This window comes from Ruditapes philippinarum, unplaced genomic scaffold (assembly GCF_026571515.1).
Source record: "Ruditapes philippinarum isolate M1 unplaced genomic scaffold, ASM2657151v2 ctg1030_1_1_1_1, whole genome shotgun sequence".
NCBI classification, from domain to species: Eukaryota; Metazoa; Mollusca; class Bivalvia; order Venerida; family Veneridae; genus Ruditapes; species Ruditapes philippinarum.
The window spans coordinates 70,575-94,175 of NW_026864618.1; the positions used below are offsets into that span (position 1 = coordinate 70,575).

Consider the following 23,601-nt stretch of genomic DNA (forward strand, 5'->3'; position numbering starts at 1 on the left):
TTACATTACCTATAGATGTTTATAGCTGTCTATATTAATTAATGATTATCAATAAGGTTAATTCTATATTATCTGCATTTGACTTCGTGTTAATTATCCTATCTAATTTTACACGCGTTCACAATGTGCATATTGTATCGTAAGGACATTCTTTCAGATGATTGATAAAGAAACAACCCTCCTCAGTGGTATTGTTTAACCATATTACAGTTAATATTCACTAAAGTGAGGATTATAAAGTGCCTTATTTATAGTATTCAGCAATTTGCTACAGTTTTGTGTAATAATTAGTAAATTTTATTTTCATTTGGATAAACATGAATATAATTACATTGTCAGGTGTAATTTTTCAATCGTTTATGTTTTCAATAATTAAAAGTGATGTAGATATAAAACCCGCTTCTGTAGGATTAATTGAAGAAGCAACACGATATGGAACCTATCCGCATAAAATCTCAGATGATTACTACATGGATCCATGCAAAGCTTGTAAGTCAATTGATATTATGTATTATTTCATGTTATATAAGCAATATTCTCTATATATGTGGTATTTCAAAGCATTATACACGTATATTTTAAGTATTACAAATATATATATAATTTTGCAAATCACTGAGAAGGCTTGATTGTGATACAATGTATTTACAATCATGTATTTATAATATTAATTTTAACTTGTGTAGAATAAAAAAATGTGTGACTTTTGTGTTGTATTGAAGTAGCATAAAACACTTGAAACAAACTTTTAGATCTATTAACAATTCATTTCAATCCCAATTCTTAAATAAACAGACAACTGGAATTTCATGTTGCAAAGATAATGCATAACGACATAGTGTTTTTCTTTCAAAATATATTAAATCAAACACTCTCTATCTGTTGAAAAAGACTTTTTACCCTCAACATTCTGATTTTATGAATAAAATTACATATTGTTGACTGAAAATATTTTAAAAGAAATCTGATTTAATTCTTACAATCGTTTTCTATCACCTATAATTATCATTCATATCTACCCGGATTTCCGTCCACTTTAATCATCATTCGCGAGAAACCCGTGCATGTTAGAAATAGCACACACGTAGCAAATAACAAATATTTCTACGATGAAACCTGCAAACAGTATTTACTGACAGCTTCGTGTCAGCTCCAATTTGAGTAAATTTTAGTTAAAGGAGTCTGACGTTAACTCTTTTTTTGTGAATCCATGCTGAATGTTACAGGAAACATTTCTTATATCTGACAATAAATCGGGCCACGTTCGAAAAGTTTTTATCGGATGGTTGTACTTTAATAGAAAATTGTTATACAAAGAAACTGTTGTCGTTTCAATTCAGCCTTACCTTAAAACTCCAGCGTTAGATAATTAAAAAAAACACACACACAATTTTGATAAATCATCAAATCAAGTGTCTTAATATCTTTTGGTGGTTAGTTGAATTTATACACATATATACTTCTCTATACAAACGCTTTGATTTTATTACTATTTTGCAAGTGTTAACGATTTACTAGTCGTTTTCATAATGAAATAATGTTTATGTTGTTTACACGATATTAACTTAAGGAGGAAAATAAAACTTTGAAATGTTGATATTACGTAATAATAAATGAAATATTGATAGGCGTCAGTGCTCTCGATTGTCGAAGCAAAATATTAAAAAAGTAAATACTGCTTGGGGGTAAATTTCATTAGAGACATTACATGGGAAGTTAACAGTTTTGCATCAACGTATACTTTACAGCAGTACACGAAGATATTTAAAATATCCATGGCTCTGTTAAAGAATAAGATAGGTTAAATACTATAAGAGTGTACTTAAGCCTCATTAAAAATCCCATCAAAAGTTAGAGATATAATATCAAATCTAGTATAAATTATCTCATGTTCCGTTCCGAAGAGTCCCCTAATAACTTCTCTCTTTTATTATGACAATATGCAAGTTCACTATGTGATAAATTCTGATGAATAGGTCATGTTCAATTTTGTTACAGTTTAGTCAAGCGTTATACATTCTGCACGCAACTTACATTGTAAATGGCATTGCCTATATATTTTTATAGATGTTTTTAGTAATTAATGATTATCAATAAGGTTAATAGAATATTATCTTCAGTTGATTTAAAGTAATCTATTTTTAATTATTTTACACGCATTCACAATGTGCATGTTGTACTGTAAGGACGTTCTTTGAGATGACTGATAAAGAAGCAACCCTCCTCAATGGTATTGTTTAACCATATCTATAGTTTGCGGTATGCATATCGGTGCAAATTTATTTAGGGCCATACTTATTTTTTTTTAACTATTTGATACAGTTTGATATAATATCATGAATGTTATAACAATAACATTTGTACTTTTCCAATCGTTTATGGTTTCATGTATTAAATGTGATGTGAATATAAAACCCGCTACTGAAGGCTTAGTTGAAGGAGCACCACAATATGATACTTATCAGTCAAAAGTTCGAGATGATTACTGCATGGATCCATGGAAAGCTTGTTAAGTCAAATGATATAATTGATTATTTCAGGTTTCTCATAAAGCAATTTTCAATATATTTATCACATTTTATATTCAATATGCGGAACACGAAAATGTTATATGTATCTTTTTTGTAAAATCAATGAAAAGCTTGTATTTACTTGTGGTACCTGTCGGTAATATTTTGACACTCGTGCAAAAATTGTTGTGGTCGGTATTATTGTGTGTTGAAGTAAAATTAGAAATAAAATTTTATTAAGAATCCAATACGATCCCTGTCGTCCAGAACAGCTGGACCTTGTTGCTGAAAGTTGATATATAACAACGTACAGTGTTTTTCTTTCAAAATATATTAAAATCAAACGCTCTCCAATCTGATTAAAATCAGCTCCTAATTCTCCTTATTGATGCTACGCATTAATTAGCTGAAAACACCATTAGGAGGTCATCTTTTCGTGATCTTTTTAACAGCCAATCGTCCGCTAACTTTCACAATTTTTTTAGGCGATGCGATTTCTAATGTAACCGCTGGAAAACCAATCCTGAGTAGGTAATTTTCACGATTTCGAGAACAAAACATGGCGTTGTCCATAAAACAGGCAGGTAAACTGGCAAAACAAGAATTGAGTCTATTATTTCCAGTTTATTCGTTTCAAATTACCTTAAACATTTTTTTTTCTAACAAAAATACACTATTTATTTTACTTCCACGGACACTGATATTTTGATACTTCGTCTAAGGACGATTTAATTGCATGGCTTACAATAGCTTTCTTAGGAATCCAAATCACAATGAAGGCGAAGCAAATAAGGTGGCAATCAGATCTACATGCAGAAATAACTTTAAGAGATCTGTACTTTTGTCAGATTGAAACTCTCTCGTTCTGTTGACAAAGATTTTTACTGTTACCATTCTGATTTTATGACATATGGAAATATTTCAAACTAAATAAGTATCGTTTTCTATCACCTATAATTATCGTTCATAGTTCCCCGGAATTCCGTCCACTTTGATCATCATTCACAATAAATTCGTACATGTTAGAAATAGGAAACACGTAGAATATAACAAAGATTTCTACGATGAAACCTGAAAACAGCATTTTCTGACAGCTCCGTGTCAGCTCCAATTAGAGTACAATTTAGTTAAAAGAGTCTGACTTTTACTCATTTATTGTGAATCCATGCTGAATGTTACAGGAAACATTTCTTATATCTGACAATAAATCGGGTCACGTTCGAAAAGTTTTTATCGGATGATTGTTCTTTAATAGATAATTTCTATACAAAGAAACTGTTGTCGTTTCAGTTCGGCCTTAAATTAAAACTCTAACGTTAGATAATTAAAAAACTACACACAATTCTGATAAATCATCAACTCAAGTGTTTTAATTTCTTTTGGTGGTTAGTTGAATTTATATACATATAGACTTCTCTATAAACACACTTTGATTTTATTACTACTTTGCAAGTATTTACGATTTACTCGTCGTTTTCATAATAAAACAATGTTTATGTTGTTTACACGATATTAACTTAAGGGGAAAAATAAAACTTTGAAATGTTGATATTATGTAATAATTAATGAAATATTGATAGGCGTCAATCCTCTTGATTGTCTTAGCAAAATGTAAAAAAGTGCGTGGGTTGAAAGTTCATCAGAGACATAACATGAGAAGTTAACAGTTTTACAACAACGTATCCGTTACAGTAATACACTCGTCTAGGGTCAGTAAATTTCGTTATACCAATTTATTTAATGAATTTAAATGCCTCCAGATTTACAATGATGCAAATTATAAGAAACTCCTGATAATGAAAAATCTGTTGTTCAATAATAAATGATTTTACTACCTAGCTGTAAATAATACCAACCACGTATTACTTTCAGCCACTGAGATTTATTCACTTTCAGCCACTGAGATTTATTCAGAAGTAGGCAGTGTCACTTAAAGAACTAAAAAATCATTGTTGCAATCTATTTTTTATTATAAATTAAAAATATATATTTCTTTTACATTAGCCAATATTTTTGAGATATGCCGACACGTAAATGAATTGATAACATGAATATCAGACGTATTTATATAATAACAAACTATTTCTTTTACAAAAATATATCCTGGTGTGAATCTAGGACACAAAGAAGAACATTAACACTACTAAAAAAAAATGATTGTAACATCATAAATGCTACAAGATATGTTATCAATATTGGTAACATTTCTCGAAATAATCATCAGGATATAACAAAAAATATATGTAAGATAAACATTTTCAAAGTTTTATTTTTCTACTTCAGTTTATATTATGTAAACCACATAAGCATTAGTTTATCATGAATGCGGCGAGTAAATCGTAAACGCTTGCAAAACCCCCCAAAGTAATCAAAGTTATATGTATATTCAGAGAAGTCTATAAATATTTTTTTTTTAATTTCTGAGTAAAAGAAAATTATAACACTTGAGTTGAATTGTATGTAGGTTTTTTAATTACTTCTCGTGGGATTTTAAGGTAAAGTTGAAATTAAACGGCAACATTTTTTTTGTATAACAATTTTACTGTTAAAGTACAATCATCCGATAATTACTTTCTGTATGTGACCCGATTTATTTTTTGACGTAAGAAACGTTTCTTGTAACATTCAGCAAACATTGACAATACAAGAGTAAACGCCAGACTCTTTTAACTAAAATTTACTCTAATTGGAGCTGACACGAAGCTGTAAGTTTTATATTCTTTACAGGTTTCATCGTAGAAATATTTGTTATATTCTCCGTGTGTGCTATTTCTAACATGCACGAGTTTCTTGTGAATGATGATTAAAGTGGACAGAAATCCGGGTAGATATGAATGATAATTTTGAGGTGATAGTAAACGATAGTTACTTCGTTTGAAATATTTCCAGTTATCATCAAATTAGAATCGTAGCAGTAAAAATCATTGACAACAGATAAGGAGCGTTTCAGTCTGACAAAAGTACAGATCTCTTTAGTTATTTCTTGCATGTAGATCTGATTGCCACCGTATTTGTTTCGCCTTCATTGTGATTTGGATTTCCCGAGAAAGCTATTTTTAGCCATGCAATCGTCCCTTACAGATAGGCATTAGACGAAGTATCAAACTATCGGTGTCCGTGAAAGTAAAACAAATTGTGTATTTTTGTTAGAAAAAAAAATTGTTTGTAGTTACAGTGTATTTGAAACAAACTGGAAATAATACACTCAATTCTGAATGGGCAAGATCGTTTTGCCAGTTTACCTGCCTGTTATATTGACAACGCCATGTTTTGTTCTCACAAATCGTGAAAATTAAAGTTATCAGGGGACTCTTCGAAACGGGACTTGAAATAGTTTTAGAATATTTGACATTTAATCTGTAACTATTGATGATATTTTTCAATGAGGCTTACGTATGTACTGTAATAGTATTTAACTTTTCTTATTATTAACCTCGTCATGAATATTGAAAATACTTGACACTGTGTAAAATTTGAAAAATTAAACTCAATCTTTTCATAAGTAGAATTAATAATATATTCCAAAGTAAAAGACTTAGCCCGAGTCTCCGTAATATGTACGCTTTTAATATTTGCCTCATTCATTATCTTAATATAAACGAATTTGCGACATAAATATGAAAGGTAATACTAAGTAAGACGCAGTGGACAAAAAGAACATTCATAATGGAACTGTTATCATTTTATTACCCGCTCGTGCAGCAAATGTCGTCTGATTCAACTGCATACAGATATTTATCAATAAGTTCATTATCGTCTGCGCGTGACGTCGGGATCACTTCACTCTTTTATTACTACAATATACTTGTTCACTATGTGATGAAGCATTACCTCTAGATCGTTACTATATAACAAACTCTGCAATACTTGCTTTAATCACTTTATATTACTTTACTGCGTTATTGATAAAACGGTGTTTAAACTCTGCAGTGATCTTCAGGTTTTACAAAGCGTATAACTGGTTAGTGCATGCTTAACATGAATGTGAGCTTATTTTGTTTGATTTAAGATAGTTAAATATAAGGATATCTTAAGTTTTAAAATTAATTGAAATGGAATTACAAAAGGGATTATATTTAATTTTGCAATTGTTTGGGATTACATTTATCAACTGTGAAACAAAGATAGCATCTACTGGATTAATTGAAGATGCACCGAAATATGGGACATATCCACATAAAAGCTCAAATGACCAATACATGGATCCTTGCAAAGCATGTAAGATTTTTTTTTTCCATTTTATTTTCAAATTTAATATTGATTTAGAAAATAGTGCTGTTTTTGTGTGTGAAGCTTCATTTTGATTTCCCTTAAATGTTAAAATATATAAAGTGATTACATATAATTAATTATTGGATAATGATATTTAAGAGTTTTCTTTTATTTTTATTTTTAATTTTTAGATATCTCCTGTTGCACATTTTTGCCAAGCATTACTTATTATTCATATAACATACCATGCTCTACAACAATAATTATATTCTATAGTTTAATAGGGAGAAGGTTACCAATATACGAAATTATACGAAATAGACAAAAAAATGTTTAAAACTATATCAAAATTTACAAACTTAAACTAAGATGTGAAGAATTTAAATGTTGCACGTGTAGGTTGGTTGCATTTATATTGGTAATTATTTAAATCTTCAGGATTTTAATAAAAAGAACACCTGTTCTTTCATAAAAAAGAACAGTTCTAGATTTCATTCATCAAATAACATTTAAACCACAAAAATGATTAAAAAAGTGCAGGAAATAAGATATCTTTCCGTTTGGATTTTTGTCTATTTTACAGACAAACTTTTACTGAGTTACATTGACACAAAAAGATTGCATTTCTAAACCAAACCTAATAAATTTCCCTGTTGATTTGATTTTAAATTGCTATCCATATTTTCGTATTTTCTTCTGAATATTTATTATTTTTTTTAAAATGTCATTTCAAATATAGAATATTTTATATTTATCAATAATTTTAAATGGAATAGATAGAAACGTGGCTAAAGTATAGATACCGAAACGGCTGTTAATATCGTTGATTAATCTAAAGAGAATTGAAACCACTGGCTTTAAAACATTCAGTCAAAATAAATGTAATTAATTTGGAACGTCGTAAATGTGTATAAATGAAATATTAATTAGATATTTAAAAAAACAACATTTTTGCACAATTTGACTCAATATTTCCTCGAATTTCTTGCTTTTAAACACTGAGATGAAAACATAAAAAAAAACAAGTTCATGTGGGAATTCGCTTTTTGATCTCTAGCCATTTGCGGCACAGAATGAAGTTTGGTATGAAAGACACGAAATAAACCAGATATTCATGATAATTTCTGTCGGTAGTATTAACAGACATGTACATGACAGTTTCAATTAGAGTTAATTTTGATTATGAGTGTCTGGTGATGATGCCTCGTGTTAGGATATGGTTTGCTTTCTATGCAAGTGATTTCTGCTGACGATTAAATGTATCGCTTTTAACAGACCAATAATTCAAGCATAGTTATTTCATTGGAATGGGTTGAAATTGTTTGGTAGTTAATGCATTTTTGTATCGCAATGAACAATTAATATAATTGCATGCTAGAAATTTCTTTACACTTTACATTTTGTAATTTCTGTCAGCATTTGTTACACTTTGTAAATATCGAGTTAAACCAAATTTACAAACTAAATGTCCTATGAGTTAAAGGAAAGCAATAACAAATGCAATGTCTCCAACCTTAATTTTGCTAACCATTTTTCTTGTATTTTGATTCCTTCTGTTCAAGAAAATACAGACGGGCTTCAGGTCAAATACCCCTAAAATGTATAGCGTCACATGTACAATTATATTTTAAACATTGTTAGAACAAAACGGAAACTAGATCAAAATCATGTATAAAGATATTCTTCAATGTATAATTGAAAAGTACAACTCATCGCCCTATTTTCTTGACATGACGGCATTGCAATATTTACCTATACAACTAATTGTTTATTGTGTGTACTTTATCAATTTGATACATCATCAAAACACCAGCAGAAATATGTAGACACGGAAACATGCAGACAAAATCCTAACAGTACATTATGATATCCAAATCTTTGTAAAAAAACGACATATGCACGTCTAAAAACATGTAAGACAATGTCATCATGCATAAGTATTTACTGACAGGTTCTTGTCATTTCAAATTTAGATACATTTTGGTTAAAGAACCCTTTGCGAAATACATTTGTTATGCCAATCTTACTGCTCTTCTTTATTTCAACACAATACATTTGTATTACTGAAAACTCTTTACGGTCAAATTCCTTGTCAGCGTTTCATAGAAAAGCTTAAGTTTATCCTAAGTTTTATGACCATGAAATCAACTTTAGGACTTACTTAAGACCGTTTCAATAAATGTTTTTTTTACCTTCAGTCAAAGACTAGACTATCATTTAATTCATTTTCCTGAGTAAGGTTAAGAAGTGCAATGGCACACCCTTTTATTATCAATCTGTCAGTGCTCATCTGTATTTCTGTTCAGAAATTAAAAGGGCCATGAAATAGGAGACATAAGTTAAGACGGTTTCTGATCTCAGTTTTGATTTTAAGACTGATTTTGTACAGAGGACTTCCAATGGATCCGTCACTAAAAATTAAAAGTCAACATGAGAAAGAAGTTAACTTGTCCAATTTATGAAACGTTAAACACATCATGTTGACCCCGACGTTGTCTTTGCTCCAATTTAACAAATACAAATTTATATCCTGAAATTCTAAATTCTTTTTTAACAGACATGTTGCAATTGTATAATTGATTTAATTGGAGCTGAAACGAAGTTTTATTAATAAATATTATAAGATATTTCCCGCGAAACGTAACATTTGGACTCGAAACAGACATTTTTATCCATACAGTTGTTTTACAATTATAACATGGTGTTCTGCTTCCTGTATATGTGAACGTTTTATTCAACACCATCAGGTCCCTGGAACACATGTAGCAGATTAATTTGTAGATGAAAAATGCATATTCAGCGAAACTATAATCACGAAGAGTACTTAAAGTCAATTATCAATTAGATTTATTTAATAAACGATATCATATCTATGCCTAAGTATTCTCTCCAAAATTGAAAAATTGTCCTTAGTATTTAATTTACTTCAAACCCAACCTGTCCTATCTCTAAATCATTTTAATTGCGTAAGCGCATTATATTATTTCATATATTACTTATATGACTTTCGGCTACAATTAAGACTTAATACTTACTATCCTTAACAAATTCTACGACAAACAAAATTCAAATCGTTTAGCATAATCAAAAATCAGCATAATTACATTTAGATATACATGTATTTATAACAAAAGCATATTAATGTATATTGTGACCAAAATGTTATGTTAGTATAATATCATTTCGGTGTTAAATTCTACTTAAAATCACACATATTGTTGTACTTTACATGTTACAGTTTACAGAATTTGACTTGACTAGAATGAAAACAAAACGATTTCCAATGGCAAAACATTATGAAACGACGTTTAATGTCTTAAGTTTAAACAATATTTTATTGATAAACCACACATTTACATAATAAATTACATAAAATAAAATTTACGGATTGAGTAGGAAGCTTGAAAAGCTTTTTTGAAAACTCTCTCCGTAATCAGTATTTAACAAATTTCAAAAAAATGGTAACAAAATATAAATATCTAAACTAAACTATACATATCATATCGACTTGTTCTTGCTTTCTTACTATACATACTTTGTTTATGTCAAGTATTCATGAACTAATTTTAAGATACATTGCTGTTAGATTAGAGGTATAAGCACGAGTATGAATTCATTTTTAAAGGGATATATTGTTTAATGTCTTTGAGTGCAAAACAGTATGTAATGCAAATATCGTATGCTTAAACCTTTATGTTTCACAATGGTATGAAATGGTATGATATTTCCACTGATATCCAACAAATTATGCTGCCATTGTACATTTAATGATCTATTTGACACTGTATACCTTTGTTATACTCGTATGGCTAATGATAATCATTATAAACAAATGTTTGTAACTAAATTTAAAGAATCCGATAACAATTATGTAAGATGTCGAAAATCTACATTTAACAGTTCAAAAGAATTAATTTTGTTTAATTGCAAGATTGAATAGCTCTTCCCTATTGAACAAAATAGTATCAGTTTACAAATGATCAAGAAAGAATCTATCATTTATCTATAAACAAAGAGCGGCATTTCAAGATGAAAAAACTTTATCAAAATACTATTTTCTTTTAAGATCAGTGCAATATCTTATTATGATCTAATAAGTTTTTTTGATGCTATTGCATGTTTTGCATGATTAAAAATTTTCTGATATTTCAGTTTAAAGAGCGCTTGGATAATAAATCTGTTTTATGAAACTTTTTTTTTATAAAATTGATTACATTTTGAGATTGTATTATGGGCATATGGTGATAAAGAAGACATACCTCTATATGATTTTCTTCCATTGACATTTATAACAAGTATTAGCAAGCATAAAGAAAAGTTGAAATTTTGCGTGTTTGATTCGGATTTTTCTATTTCGAGTAAAATATCAAAATATTACAAGGTGGTCGATGAACTGCAAGTTCTACAATTTCCTGAGGAAGAGTAAGAACCTCACTTGTCAAGTCAAAAATAAGCATATGAATATGTTTGTTCAAATTGCATTTTAGAAGAATATTCATGTCAGTGGCAAGACATGTTTTCTATCAATCTTACAGTTTCTATACATTAAAACTATTACAGTACGACTGAAATTGCACGATTGTATGTAACTTAATGGTATGCAACTAATTAATAACGCGACTCGAAATGTTTACTACCCTACATGAAAATCTATGTTAGACACAAGTATGATATTAAAACTTGAAAAAAGGACCCTATAAAAACTCCTTACCTTAGTTTTCAGTATGCTGTTTATTACTAGAAGTAATGTTTTTACCCATTATATGTAAAACCTTTCTCCTTATAACTCTCTAACAAAGGGTAGTTATAACAATTTACCTTATTTTTTATAAATAGTGCCCGTTTTTTTTTAATCATAACTACGTAAAGTACATTTGAGTGATGAATGATTTAGTTGTAGGATGATACATATGAAATTTATTTTTCTCAATTCATCAAATTCTTTTGGACCAAATGACCTTGGGTGTACTTTTGTAGGAGTAATTTTAATCTGGTTTACATGGAACATTTGTAAATCAGATATGAGTTTTTATGTTATACTTGCGTTTATATATCTACCTAATATACGTAAGTTATCAATTACTGTTTTGTAACAATTTCAATTAGATCAGTAATCAGCACTTATTTTAAAGCTGCACAGTTCTTTACGTTTTAGTGTTTAAGTGTTGTTAAATTTTTCTGGTCCTTGGGAATCTTTGATTCCAGCACATAAATTGTTGAAGATTGAATACAGCTTAGGCCGGTGATAGGGTGCGTGAGAGATCTTGCACATATACATATCTCTCATGAACAGACCGAGTCTGCAATTTTCATGTTACTATGTTTTAACGCTTCTGAGGAATTACCATTTTTCAGATTTCTAGTAAGTGCAAATTCTTCAAGAGAATGTTATTGTTTGCCTTCATATGATCTTTTTAAAATACCCTTTCTTTGGTTAAGCCATGATGTACCAAAATATGTATATGACAAAGTTGAACGCTTTCTAGTTGTGACTAGTTTGTCATTTTTTTTTTACATTTTATGTTGTTGTTTTTTGTTGTGATAGGGGATCTCCAAATTAGGCTATAATTATTCTCGCCTGATTTTCTTACAAATGCTCATAATTTTTAACTTCTGAGCATATTTTTTTTAATATACTTACGATATATATGTACGATTGTCATATTTTTGTTTGTTTTGTTTCAAGGCTTTTTTAAAACTCAGTTGAGCTAACTATAATGGGATATCAAAACAACTATTATGAAATACTTTCCTCTTAACAGTTAATTTGATATGGGTCACCTGTCGCCCGCTTATGCTCTTAAAATGCATTTTATATATTGTCATTTTAAACTTGCGGTTGGAGAAACGAAAGAAAGAAATTCTATAGTTTTAATCAATCGTTTAATAAATGGACAGGTTAAAACATTTTAATCTATCATACGTTTAAAATGATATAAACAATAATATCTTTAAAAGTGCACGTGCATTTCGAATTACTTTATTACTGATATCAATTTCTATTCCATCTCTTTACATTCCAAACACCACCTGTTCATGAAGCAAATGTTGATTTTTTTGTATCATTTATCATTTAATAACACTCAAAATAGGGGATCAAATAATTGATATAATTGATACTTGAAAGAGTTGTATGTACGGTCGATCTTTACTCGTTTAATAGTCAAAATTGAATTGATAATGTTCTAAAGAAATCTTAACATCACACATAATTAATAGTCGTCATATTTTTCTATTTGATTTTAAAAGTCTTTTTTTTTCATTCATTTAAGTTGTGCCGTAACTGTTGGTCATTATACCATATGATTATAATGTGTATCAAAAATATATGCTGTAGGTGGAGTTTAATACGAAATTAGTTTGTTTTAACAATAAATATGGAGTACACATTTCGCCAAATATTTGCCAAGTATCTGAGAGATATAAATTGTTTAAAATGCCTTTGCCACTAATGTCACTCAAAGCATACAATACTCTCCCATAGCAAGACTCTTGTCACAAATGCCAACCCAAACATATGAAACACTTCCATGACCAGATTGCAAACAACAGAGTTCCTTTTTTACCTCATGTATTCTAGTTTTTCACTGATTCTGATTGTTGAAGTGGAAGCTCAAAAAACAAAAATATAGAAAATAACTAGTCAGTAGAATAAACAGTGCCTTGTGGCTGTAATTTGGTATAAACGGTATACATGTCCTGTGTGTATGTCTTTTTAGGAGTTTTTATAATTCTTATAACAATTATGCACTTTTAAAATTCTGAGACAAAAGAATAAAAAAAAGAAAAAGAAAGAAAACAAGGAATCAAGAAATAAGGATAATGATAGGATTAAGAATAAAAAAAGCAATAATAAGTAAATGAGGTAGAAAACTAACTGAAAATGAACTATGAGGTTTAAAAGACATAGAATCATATATATCTGCATTAAACGGACTACTCAAAAGCTCATTTATGGCAATTGATTAAAAAAGATAAGTGTAACAATTGTGCCAAATAAGACATGTTACGGGGTCTGCATCAAATAATGTAACAAACAAAACGTAGAAATAAAATAGCAATAGTTGTAAAGAGCGTGTTTTATTGAAAACAAACTAGCAGAAAGCACTGATCTACCTTGCACGTGATCAATCAAAGAGTAATAACGAACATATTCAGCTGTAGATTTTATATTAAAACTATTACACAATGTTTACGTGCACTGATGAACGAGGTATGTTGATTAATTATATAATCTCTTTACAATACTCGTAAAATATATTTTTGCAATCTTATTGACAGCAACAAAATCAATAATAATATTATCATTGTTAATGGAAGGTAAATCAATAGTCACATATATATACAAACACGTTTTCGTACTAAGACTTTCTATTTAACAGTTGTTTAACAACAAATAATAAATTTCTTACCGTTCTCCGGAGGGTCTTAACCTTTACGATGACCTTGTTATTTTATTTATTTATTTATTTTTTGCTCTAAAAGACTCGACTATCTATCTCGAGGGTATTTGTTTACAGTTGTATCGAGGTTTTGCGCGACTTTCCGCTAAACAGTTACCCGAGAGCTAGAGATCCCCGTGATTCTTTTTCTTGCATAATACACATTAATCATATTTCGGAAAGAAATAACAAAAACTAATATTTTCATTTAGCACCTTTTTATTATATAACCGTTTACGTATGAATTTACAACCACTCATTATCGAAGAATGACGTAAAATTATTCATAAAATGCGCGTGGGAATGACGATTTTTAAAGCATGCAACTTGCCTTACACTAGGTGTGTAAGACAGGTTTTTTTCTAGCACCGGTGTAAACAGTTGATAATCCTGTCTTGTGTACAAGAACAATTCAAATATATTTAGCATCACTGTGATTGATGATGTTTACAGTATAAAGCATATCAATAATATATAATATGCACGCCTCTATTTCATCCTACTGAAAATTATTAAATGAGAAACATCTGTTTTACATATATCTTTATTACTTCTTATAAAAGCACCTGACACAATGTGAATTTTTAAATCTGAGGCGTCACTGCTATTATTATGCCCAAGACATTATCTGCATAATGCTTTCACAAAAGATTGGACAAACAACACGCCTTAAATGTGAACTTGACACGCCTTTATTTCCCACTTTGCTATTAAATGAGAAACATCTTTTACAGACTCTTTCATCAAATAAGACGCAATATGAATTATATAATCAGAGACGTCATAAGAATTTCCCGACAAATGATTTAACAAAGGTTTGGAATAACGACACTCATAACAAATCAAAATTCATACTATCATTTATTATTCATTTATATAAAGTTCGTTTTAATGATGACTGATTCGGTTATTAATTGTCCACATTAAACCTCCTCAAATGACCAATATCCTTGCAAAGCACGTAAGATTTTTTTTTGTTGTTGTTGTTTCTATTTTATATGGACTATTTGCTGGATAATTATTTATATTTAACAACATTCATCTTGGAGATAGTTTGTCTCTATTTAAGTCAAACAGATATAAATCAGATGTCAAAAACAAAACAATTCTGTCTGAATTATTAGAAAAGAGAATCATTTGTCGCTTATATGTGATCTTAAAATACAATACAAATATTACTCTTCTTGACCAACTGACAATGAAAGGCGTAAGTTCAATAATTCATATAAACTTAAAAAATCTAAAACATATAAAACAGTGATTATATCTTTTCAATTTTGCACATGCTTACGAGCATATAAAAAACTGATATTAAATGAGATTTCATCTTAATGCATCCAAAACATCTGTTCATAAAGCAAATGATGATTTGGGATTTTATTTGTCAAATAACACTTAAGATGTTATTAAAGAATTTAAGCAACTAGTACTTGAAACTGAGTATAATGTATATGAAATGTGGAGCGCGTACGGGTGCATTCTAAAATAATCTTTAATATCATAACTTTAAAAACCACTACCAGTTAAGGATCCAAAGCCCTGTGAAAAATTAAAACAGATTCCAATTATTCAGATAATATACGAGTACATGTATCAAATGAAAACCAGAAGAAATGAGATTCATTTATTGCAGTGAGGAATATTTGAGAGTTAAATGACATGCCTTTCAACTGCAACTTTCGAATTGTATTTATACTTTTAAAACACTTAGAATCATATTAACATTTGCACTAAGCAGGTCAATGATACTCAACGAGTCATCTATGGCATTTGATTAGACAGAAAGATAAGTGTACAAATTGAGCCAAAACGGCATGTTACATGGTCTGCATCAAAAAAGTAACAAACAAAGGCATAAGAATAAAATACCTATATCTAAAAAGAGCGTATTTGTTTGAAAACTTGCTGAATAGCACTTGCCCACCTTGTAGGTGATGAAAGAGTAATTAAGAACATATTCAACGAGCCATTTACCTGAGCTCCATCTTGAAAACGCTTTTAAACAATTATGCAATCTTTGCGTGCACTCGTAAAAAAATGATTTAGAAAATACATTATTGTTATACATAACGATGACTGTAATTATTATGAAACACCCTTTACAATTTTTTGCTTAGTCATAATGGTGATTATATAGTAATTATTTCAACAGATGGAAAATACAAACTATGTTTTGTCTCTGAAATCCTGTTAATTGCATAGTTCCACTACAAAAAGAATCGAAAATACAGAGTTTAGATGAAATATCAAGAAATATTTAAAACGTACATTAATTCTCAGAAATGAATAAAGTTTTAGGCAAATTTTATAACGTTTTAATAGTAGTTTTAGCGCATGTTAGATACTTTTCACCTGAAGATCGTAACGATAAATGTGAAATAGTTTTTTTATAAGCTACTGTAGCAAACTGTAAACAAAGTAGTATTTTGACTTCATACAAAATACTTATTCGATTGCCAAACAGCAACAGATGAAAAAGATTGTTCAGGTACTTGGCAAATGAGTAACATTTTGGAAATTATAACAGAACACCAAACATAAACAACTTTTGAGAAATAAAAATAAAAGCATTTCTGAAGTAAAATTGGCCTTTAGGCAAAAACCATCGTCTTACAGTGGCGCTCCAGTAGGGTCTATCTGGGATGTTATATTTTGTGATATATATGCATTCCCTTTTTTAGCACTTGGAATTTCTAATGATTATTTTAGCGCTTACTGTGAGCAACTTTTCATGATTTACAACCGCTCGTACAGCAATTTACAATTTAGGATAACAGACAAGAAATAAACGAGATTATCATGATGATGGTCATCAGCAGCCATGTATCTGGCATTATACTAATTAAGTTATGAGTATTTGGTATGGATATCTGTGGGTATCACTTTTTTCTTCTTTACTTGTCTTTTCTTGTACACGTATACAAACAATCTAAGGATGTCCATATATACATCGTCTACAAGATAATAAATTATGATAAACTTTTAAGTCCATCCACATTTAACTTTACATAAATCTAGAATAAAGTCGAAAAGGAAGTGGGATGTAAATTTAGGTGGATGAATACTTCGTTAACCGAAGTTTACATGAACAATTATGTTCTTAGGAAATAGAACAATTAGTACAATCATATTTATTAAGTTCATTTATATCAAAGGTTTTAATTTTAAGTTATACCATTTTTCTAAAAGTACCTACAAGATGACAGCAAGGAATAATCGAATGTCTTAGTTATACATGATATAAATAGTAATAGTAATAGTAGATTAATGAATGAAAATATAATAGTAAACAGTAGTTACAGTCCCGGCAATCATGTTTAGATTCTTAAGATGCGCTTAACATGAAAATGCCACTGAAATTAATTCATTAATGGAATGTTCCATCAGTTATATTAAGTCAAAGCAAAACAATAATTTCAAGTTTAATATTTACACTTAATTGTACGTATGTGATAAATGTATAACATTATAAAAAGCTTTTCGTTGTTTTCTTTGTGAATAAAAAAGAAAAGAAGGTAATATACTCCATAATAGAAAATGCAAATGAAAAATGCAGGAAACAAACGCCATTTAAATGTTACAAATTAATTCGATATTTCTTTTATATTTATGAGCTTTTCGATTGGATAAATTTAATGAGTTGTATTACTTTTTGATTCAAAATGTGCATGTTTCAAAATCAAAGCTGAGAAAAATTATTATACAAATTTAGAAGCAAAAGGGTTGATGTGTAACTATTTGTGCTAAACGAATAACGTGCTACGCATATTCAGTGTATTAAGTGTTAATATTTTAAAGTTCTTCATACCAATGTAAGATAAATTTTTATCAAAAGTATTCGTATGAAAGGATTCAAGTTCAACTTATAGAACTTAAAATTAAAAGAATTCAAATCCGATTATGCAGCCGATATCAAAACCAAAGCATATTCAGAAAGAATAACTTTGATTGTTTCAACACAAAAAGAGCAACTACGATTATAATACACCACTGCCAAACGAATGTATATAAAAGTGTATATATTAAGTTATTCAATTCACTGTGACTTAGATGTATGTTGTTATAGCATAAACCGTATCAATTGTATAAAACAGACACGCCCTCCCTTTTCCCACACTTTTATTGCATGTGTAACTATTGCTTTAGTGACGCAATTTAAATTTTTAAACCATAAACGTCATTTTTATGATGCGTAAGACATTTTCCGTTTTTATACTTTAGCAAGGGATTGAAATGATAATTCATACAATTATTTATTGTATTATTCATTCATAGGTAAAGTACATTTGGTGATGAATGATTTATTATCTGATGTTACATATATTCTCAATACTTACCTATTTATCTTGCTTGTGCATCAAATAAACCAGGTAACCTTGGATGGATATTCTTGTGTAGAGGTATCTGCTTTATGATGTACATAATGCATTTATAAATCAGAATAAATCAGATATTCAGTTCATGTTGTACTTGTTCTTGGTGTTCTTTTATAAATGTTTAAATTTTGTCTCATGCCCACAATACCCAATGTTGACTGATCCAATCATCGGATGTGATTTACCAATAAGATAATTGTTGCTTGCTTTTGACGTCTTGGCAACTCCGCAGTATAACTACTTTAATAGACTCGTACACCTTGTCTTTTGATCATTGTTATATAACAATTATTGCTTTAATCATTTGATTTTACTTCACTGCTTGCTCTATGATGCTTGTGTTTAGATGAATTGTAAATTAATAAGCACTTGTAATAAAAACTTGTAGTGTCTATTGTTTTAGAATGTGGATAAATGGTTAATATAAATTCCACAAGAAAATAAGAAATTTGTTTCTTAGGAGATATTGAGAGTTATTTGTTTATATTGAGGTAAACATTCTTTGTGTTTATTGATCAATTAACAATTAACTAGAAATGGAATTACAAAAAGAATATGTTCTATTGTTGTGCGTTTTACTGCATATATTTTACAGTTTGTCTCTATTTATTGTGGACTGAAAACATCATCTCGTTATTCTTAAACAAGTATATGCAAGTATGATAATCATTATTTATTAAACGATCGTCCATGAAAAAGTAAGACTCTTCTATCTGTTTAAAGGTCCATTATGCCTCATGTCCCTATGCTTTTTTTTATTTCTCAAAAACTTTTTAGTTTTTGTGTACTTTTATAGTATCAAACAGTTATTCATTGGCCAATTACCGGAACTTTCTTTTTCACCTGTTGCATTTTGGCAAATAAGTATAGTTATAGTGAATTAGTATTTTGCATGGAAGTCAAAATACTACTTTGTTTACATTGTGCTACTTTCATGACAAATTATTTCTCATTTATCGTCACTTTTTTCAGGTAACAAGCATTTAACATTTCTCTTAAACCATCATTTAAACATTATAAAATTCATGTTTGCCTTTTCTAAAGAATTAAAAGGTTATTTGTTTCTGAGACATATTGTGTTTTAAGTAAAATAATTAAAATTCAATCAGAATATAAAGTTCATCAATTACCTTATGAAGGAGTATGGAAAACGCCTTAAAAGTAAATATAGCACTTATCTGTTGCTTATATCTGCTTGTAAAATGCAATACAAGTACTACACTCCTACACAAATGTTTAAAAAGAAAGGATGAGAACTTTATAAAGAAAGTAATTTAATATGTATTAATTTATCAAAAGTGAAAAGGTGAATACACCTTAATATATCACACATGTTCAAGTTAAACATTGATACCTTTCCAATACAGCACGTGTTTGCGACTTGATTTATTACTAGCATTAGATTAGATTGAATCTTAAATATTATAAACATCTGTAATGATTTTCGTTATTATATATCTGATAACATTAAAAACTCAGGAGAGGAGATTAAATAATTAATGCAATTGATACTGAAAATGAAATATGTGCTTGGTTGAATTCTATTAGTACGAAGTACGAACAATTGCGTACAAACAATATTTTATTTAATCATAGAAACGAACACCAACATCGATCCAAACAGTTCTGTCATTACAAAGGTAGATAAACGGATCAACATTAATTATCTTATCGCTTTCTTGTTCGTGTTAATACGGAATAGCAGTAATAATTTAAAATGAAAACAAGAAAAATAGACATCGTCAATTTAATTATTTTATTGAAATATAAACATAATGGCAGTGATGAACATTTGATTAATTTGAGATAAATTAACCGACTGTAAATGTATTTAATCATTCTAAATACCAAGAATCAGAATATGATTTGATTAATAAAAGATGGATGTAACATTTGTGATTAAAACGGATGTAATAGGGTCTGCATCAAAAAGTCTCACAAACAAAAACATAGGAATAAAATAGCAACAGCTGAAAAAGCATGTTTGTTTGAAAACAAACCAGCAGAAAAGCACTGATCTACCTTGCATCGTATTTTCCAGCATTATATCTAGAAAATGTTTGTTATTGTTGTTATAAATGCAATGTGTACGAGCATTTATTAACGAAGTGATATATTCAGTAATATTAAATGACTTGAAAATAACACATAATTATTTTGTTCTGCAATATCCACCTTCCTTTTGACAATAAAACAATTATAATATCTTTCTTAAACGTAGGTCACTAAGTAGTTCTAAACAAAAATAGTGATATCTTTTCAGGCCGATATTTTCGTCAACATATAACTGCACTAAAGTGATTAGGCATGCTTCTCCCAATTATTTAGGATTTGAAAGTATTTGCGGTGCAAAAGTTCACGTTTATGATCTCTATAGTGTTACAACAATATGCAACTAAGAATAGCAGACGAGAATTAAACAAGAAATCTTTAATGCAATAGCCTGCCTCTTCCAAAAACATCTTGTTTTACAAAATTGACATTCTGGTTAAGGACTTTTTCAAAGATTAGTTCCATCAGCCTGTTCTAATTTTTTATCTTTAAATCGAAACTCTTAGGCTTAACGATAAACTACTTAATTTTGTCTTCTTGATATTATGATACAAGCTAAAGAAATTTAAATTAAATATTTGAATTTAAAAATGCGACTTTAACCTTTTATTTAACTATTTTACCTTTTGTAACCATAACTGTTAGAATTTGACTTGGCGGGGATTCATTTTATTTACACTGTCTCGTTTATAGGAACATGGTGGGGCTAAGAGCGAGGTTTGGTGCACCATTACCGGTTTAAACTCCCCAGCAGTCATTATTATGCTGCTGACCGTTCCAAGGCGGCGCCCCTCTGTGTTCCTCAGATGTATGTCTATGTTGTTTCATACTGTTTTGGTGACACTTTTGCTTGTGTCCCTTGTTGTTTTCTCGTCTACGGTAAGTATCTTCCCCCTTTATCCCTGGTTTTTATTTGTTTGATTACCCCCCCCCCCTTCCCCCGGTCTCCTGTCCCCTTACCCTGTGCCCTTTGACTTTGTGGGCCTATTAGCCAATCATTTATTTATTTTCTTTGAATTCCTAATCAGTTACTTATTATTTATCATTTAGTGATAAACCTGTCTGTGCTCTGTCTTGTGCCCTGTCCTGTTTTTGTTTGGGGTCCGCCTGGGCTCCTTGCCACTGGTTCATGTTTCTGGGTCGTATGGGGGTTGCGTTCATTGAACGCCGCCTTTCCTTGTTGATCTTGTGTATCATATTTTTTACTTAAACAACGACGATTAAAAAATAGCTGTATGGCTTCAGTTAAAAGGTACAACGAGGAAACATCTTCGCAGTCTTACAATTATCAATGAGACACAATATCAAATATTTTTTAAACCATGGGCGTCACTATCATAATGCTTAAGACATTCTCCGCATAATGCTTTAACAACGGAATGGAATAACATAACTAACAAATCAAAATTCAAACTATAAGTACTTTCCTTTCTTTTAATCATACATATGAAAGTACATTTTAGTGATGAATGAATTGTTACATAATCTTCAATACTATCATTTTAACTTCATTTTTGTACCAAATACACCGGGTAACCTTGAATGGTCTTGTTTAAAAGTAACTTCAATATGATTGACATGTTGTTCATAAATAAGATATCAATTTTATATTTACTTGTTTTTGTGTTTGGTATTTTGTTCCAAACACTTGACCCCAAATGTCGTCTGATTTTATCATCTAAGGCAATATTTCGATAAATAAATTGTTGCCTTAGCATGACGTCGTAGCAACTTTGGTATACCATTACTACAACATACTCGTTCACCATTTGTATAAAGCATTGTCTTATTTGATCATTACTACATAAAACACTGCAAAACATGCTTTGATACTTCAGATTACTTTACAGTGTTATATTTTTTTGTATTGTAAGGAATGTGATAAGCAACAGTGTTAGTTCACTTGTTGGGTCAATAAGGTTAAAATTCGGATAACTAGCTTACATAAATGCTTAATGGAAATGAAGAAGCGTTTCGTATTTTTGTTTCAAATTCAAGTTCATTTACTTAATTGACCAGTAATAGAATAACAAAAAAGAATACATATCATTTTGCATTTGATAGCAATAACTTTTTCTAAACTGTGATTCCAAAAACTGATATGTTGGATTTAATGAGGATGCACCTAAATTTGAAACTTATATGCAAAAGCTATCAAATGATGAATATATAAATCCATGCAAAGCATATTAGATGATTTCAATTTTAGTCCCTGCTCTGTTTGGACTTAAATCCATGTTCTCTTCCATTTATTAGACTTTATGATAGGTATTGTATGACTCAGAAACTAGACTCTTTTTAATTAAAGTGAAATAGACAAAATTCAGTCAAAAATGAAAATATTCTCTCTTTATAATCACTTTACGATTGAAGCTGTTTAAAATGTAGTACTTAATACTCAAAAAGGAGATTAAATGATTAAGGTAATTATAAGTCCTGGAAAGGAAATATCTGCTTAGCACTAATTTAAGGACACGTAACTTGAATTATATATAACGAAATAACGTGCACTTAGATAATCTTATTTAATCAAAAAACACAAACATCGATCAAAATTATTAACGGCTCTGTCATTACAAAGACTCAAAAACAGTACAAATTAATTTCCTCTATTTCTTGTTCGTGCTAGAAGTGAATAGCAACGGTATTTATTAAAAGTAAAAAACAAAATGAAAGAAATATCGGCAAAGTAATGTTTAACTGAAATATAAAGATAACCGAAATGATGAATATTTGATAAATTTGAGATACATTATCTGATTGAACATGCAATAAAACGTTTAAAAGTGCTTAGAATCAGACTAACATTTGCACTAAACGGGTCATTGATACTCAACTAGTCATCTATGGCATTTGATTAGAAAATGATAACCGAAGAATTTATGCCAAAACAGCATGTTACATGGTCTGTATCATAAAGTATAACAAACAAAACCACAGGAATAAAATAACTTTATAACACCAGCAGAATAGGGTTGGCCCACCTTGGTTTTTGTGATCACAGAGTAA

General features: G+C 29.5%; 1 protein-coding gene across 5 annotated transcripts in view; it reads left to right on the plus strand.

The window, feature by feature from the left end:
- LOC132726272 (tolloid-like protein 1) overlaps window positions 1-23,601 on the plus strand; it is an 86,567-nt gene that overhangs the window by 19,765 nt on the left and 43,201 nt on the right. Inside the window, exon 1 of one of the 5 annotated variants that reach the window (XM_060711565.1) lies at window positions 343-489. The exons of 3 other annotated variants lie outside the window; for them this stretch is intronic. In XM_060711565.1, coding sequence (XP_060567548.1) covers window positions 360-489 — 130 coding nt within the window. In that variant the 5' untranslated portion in view covers window positions 343-359. Of the gene's footprint in view, window positions 1-342; window positions 490-6,304; window positions 6,729-23,601 lie in introns of those variants that run through there. One more of the 5 variants, XM_060711566.1, reaches the window with a different exon arrangement.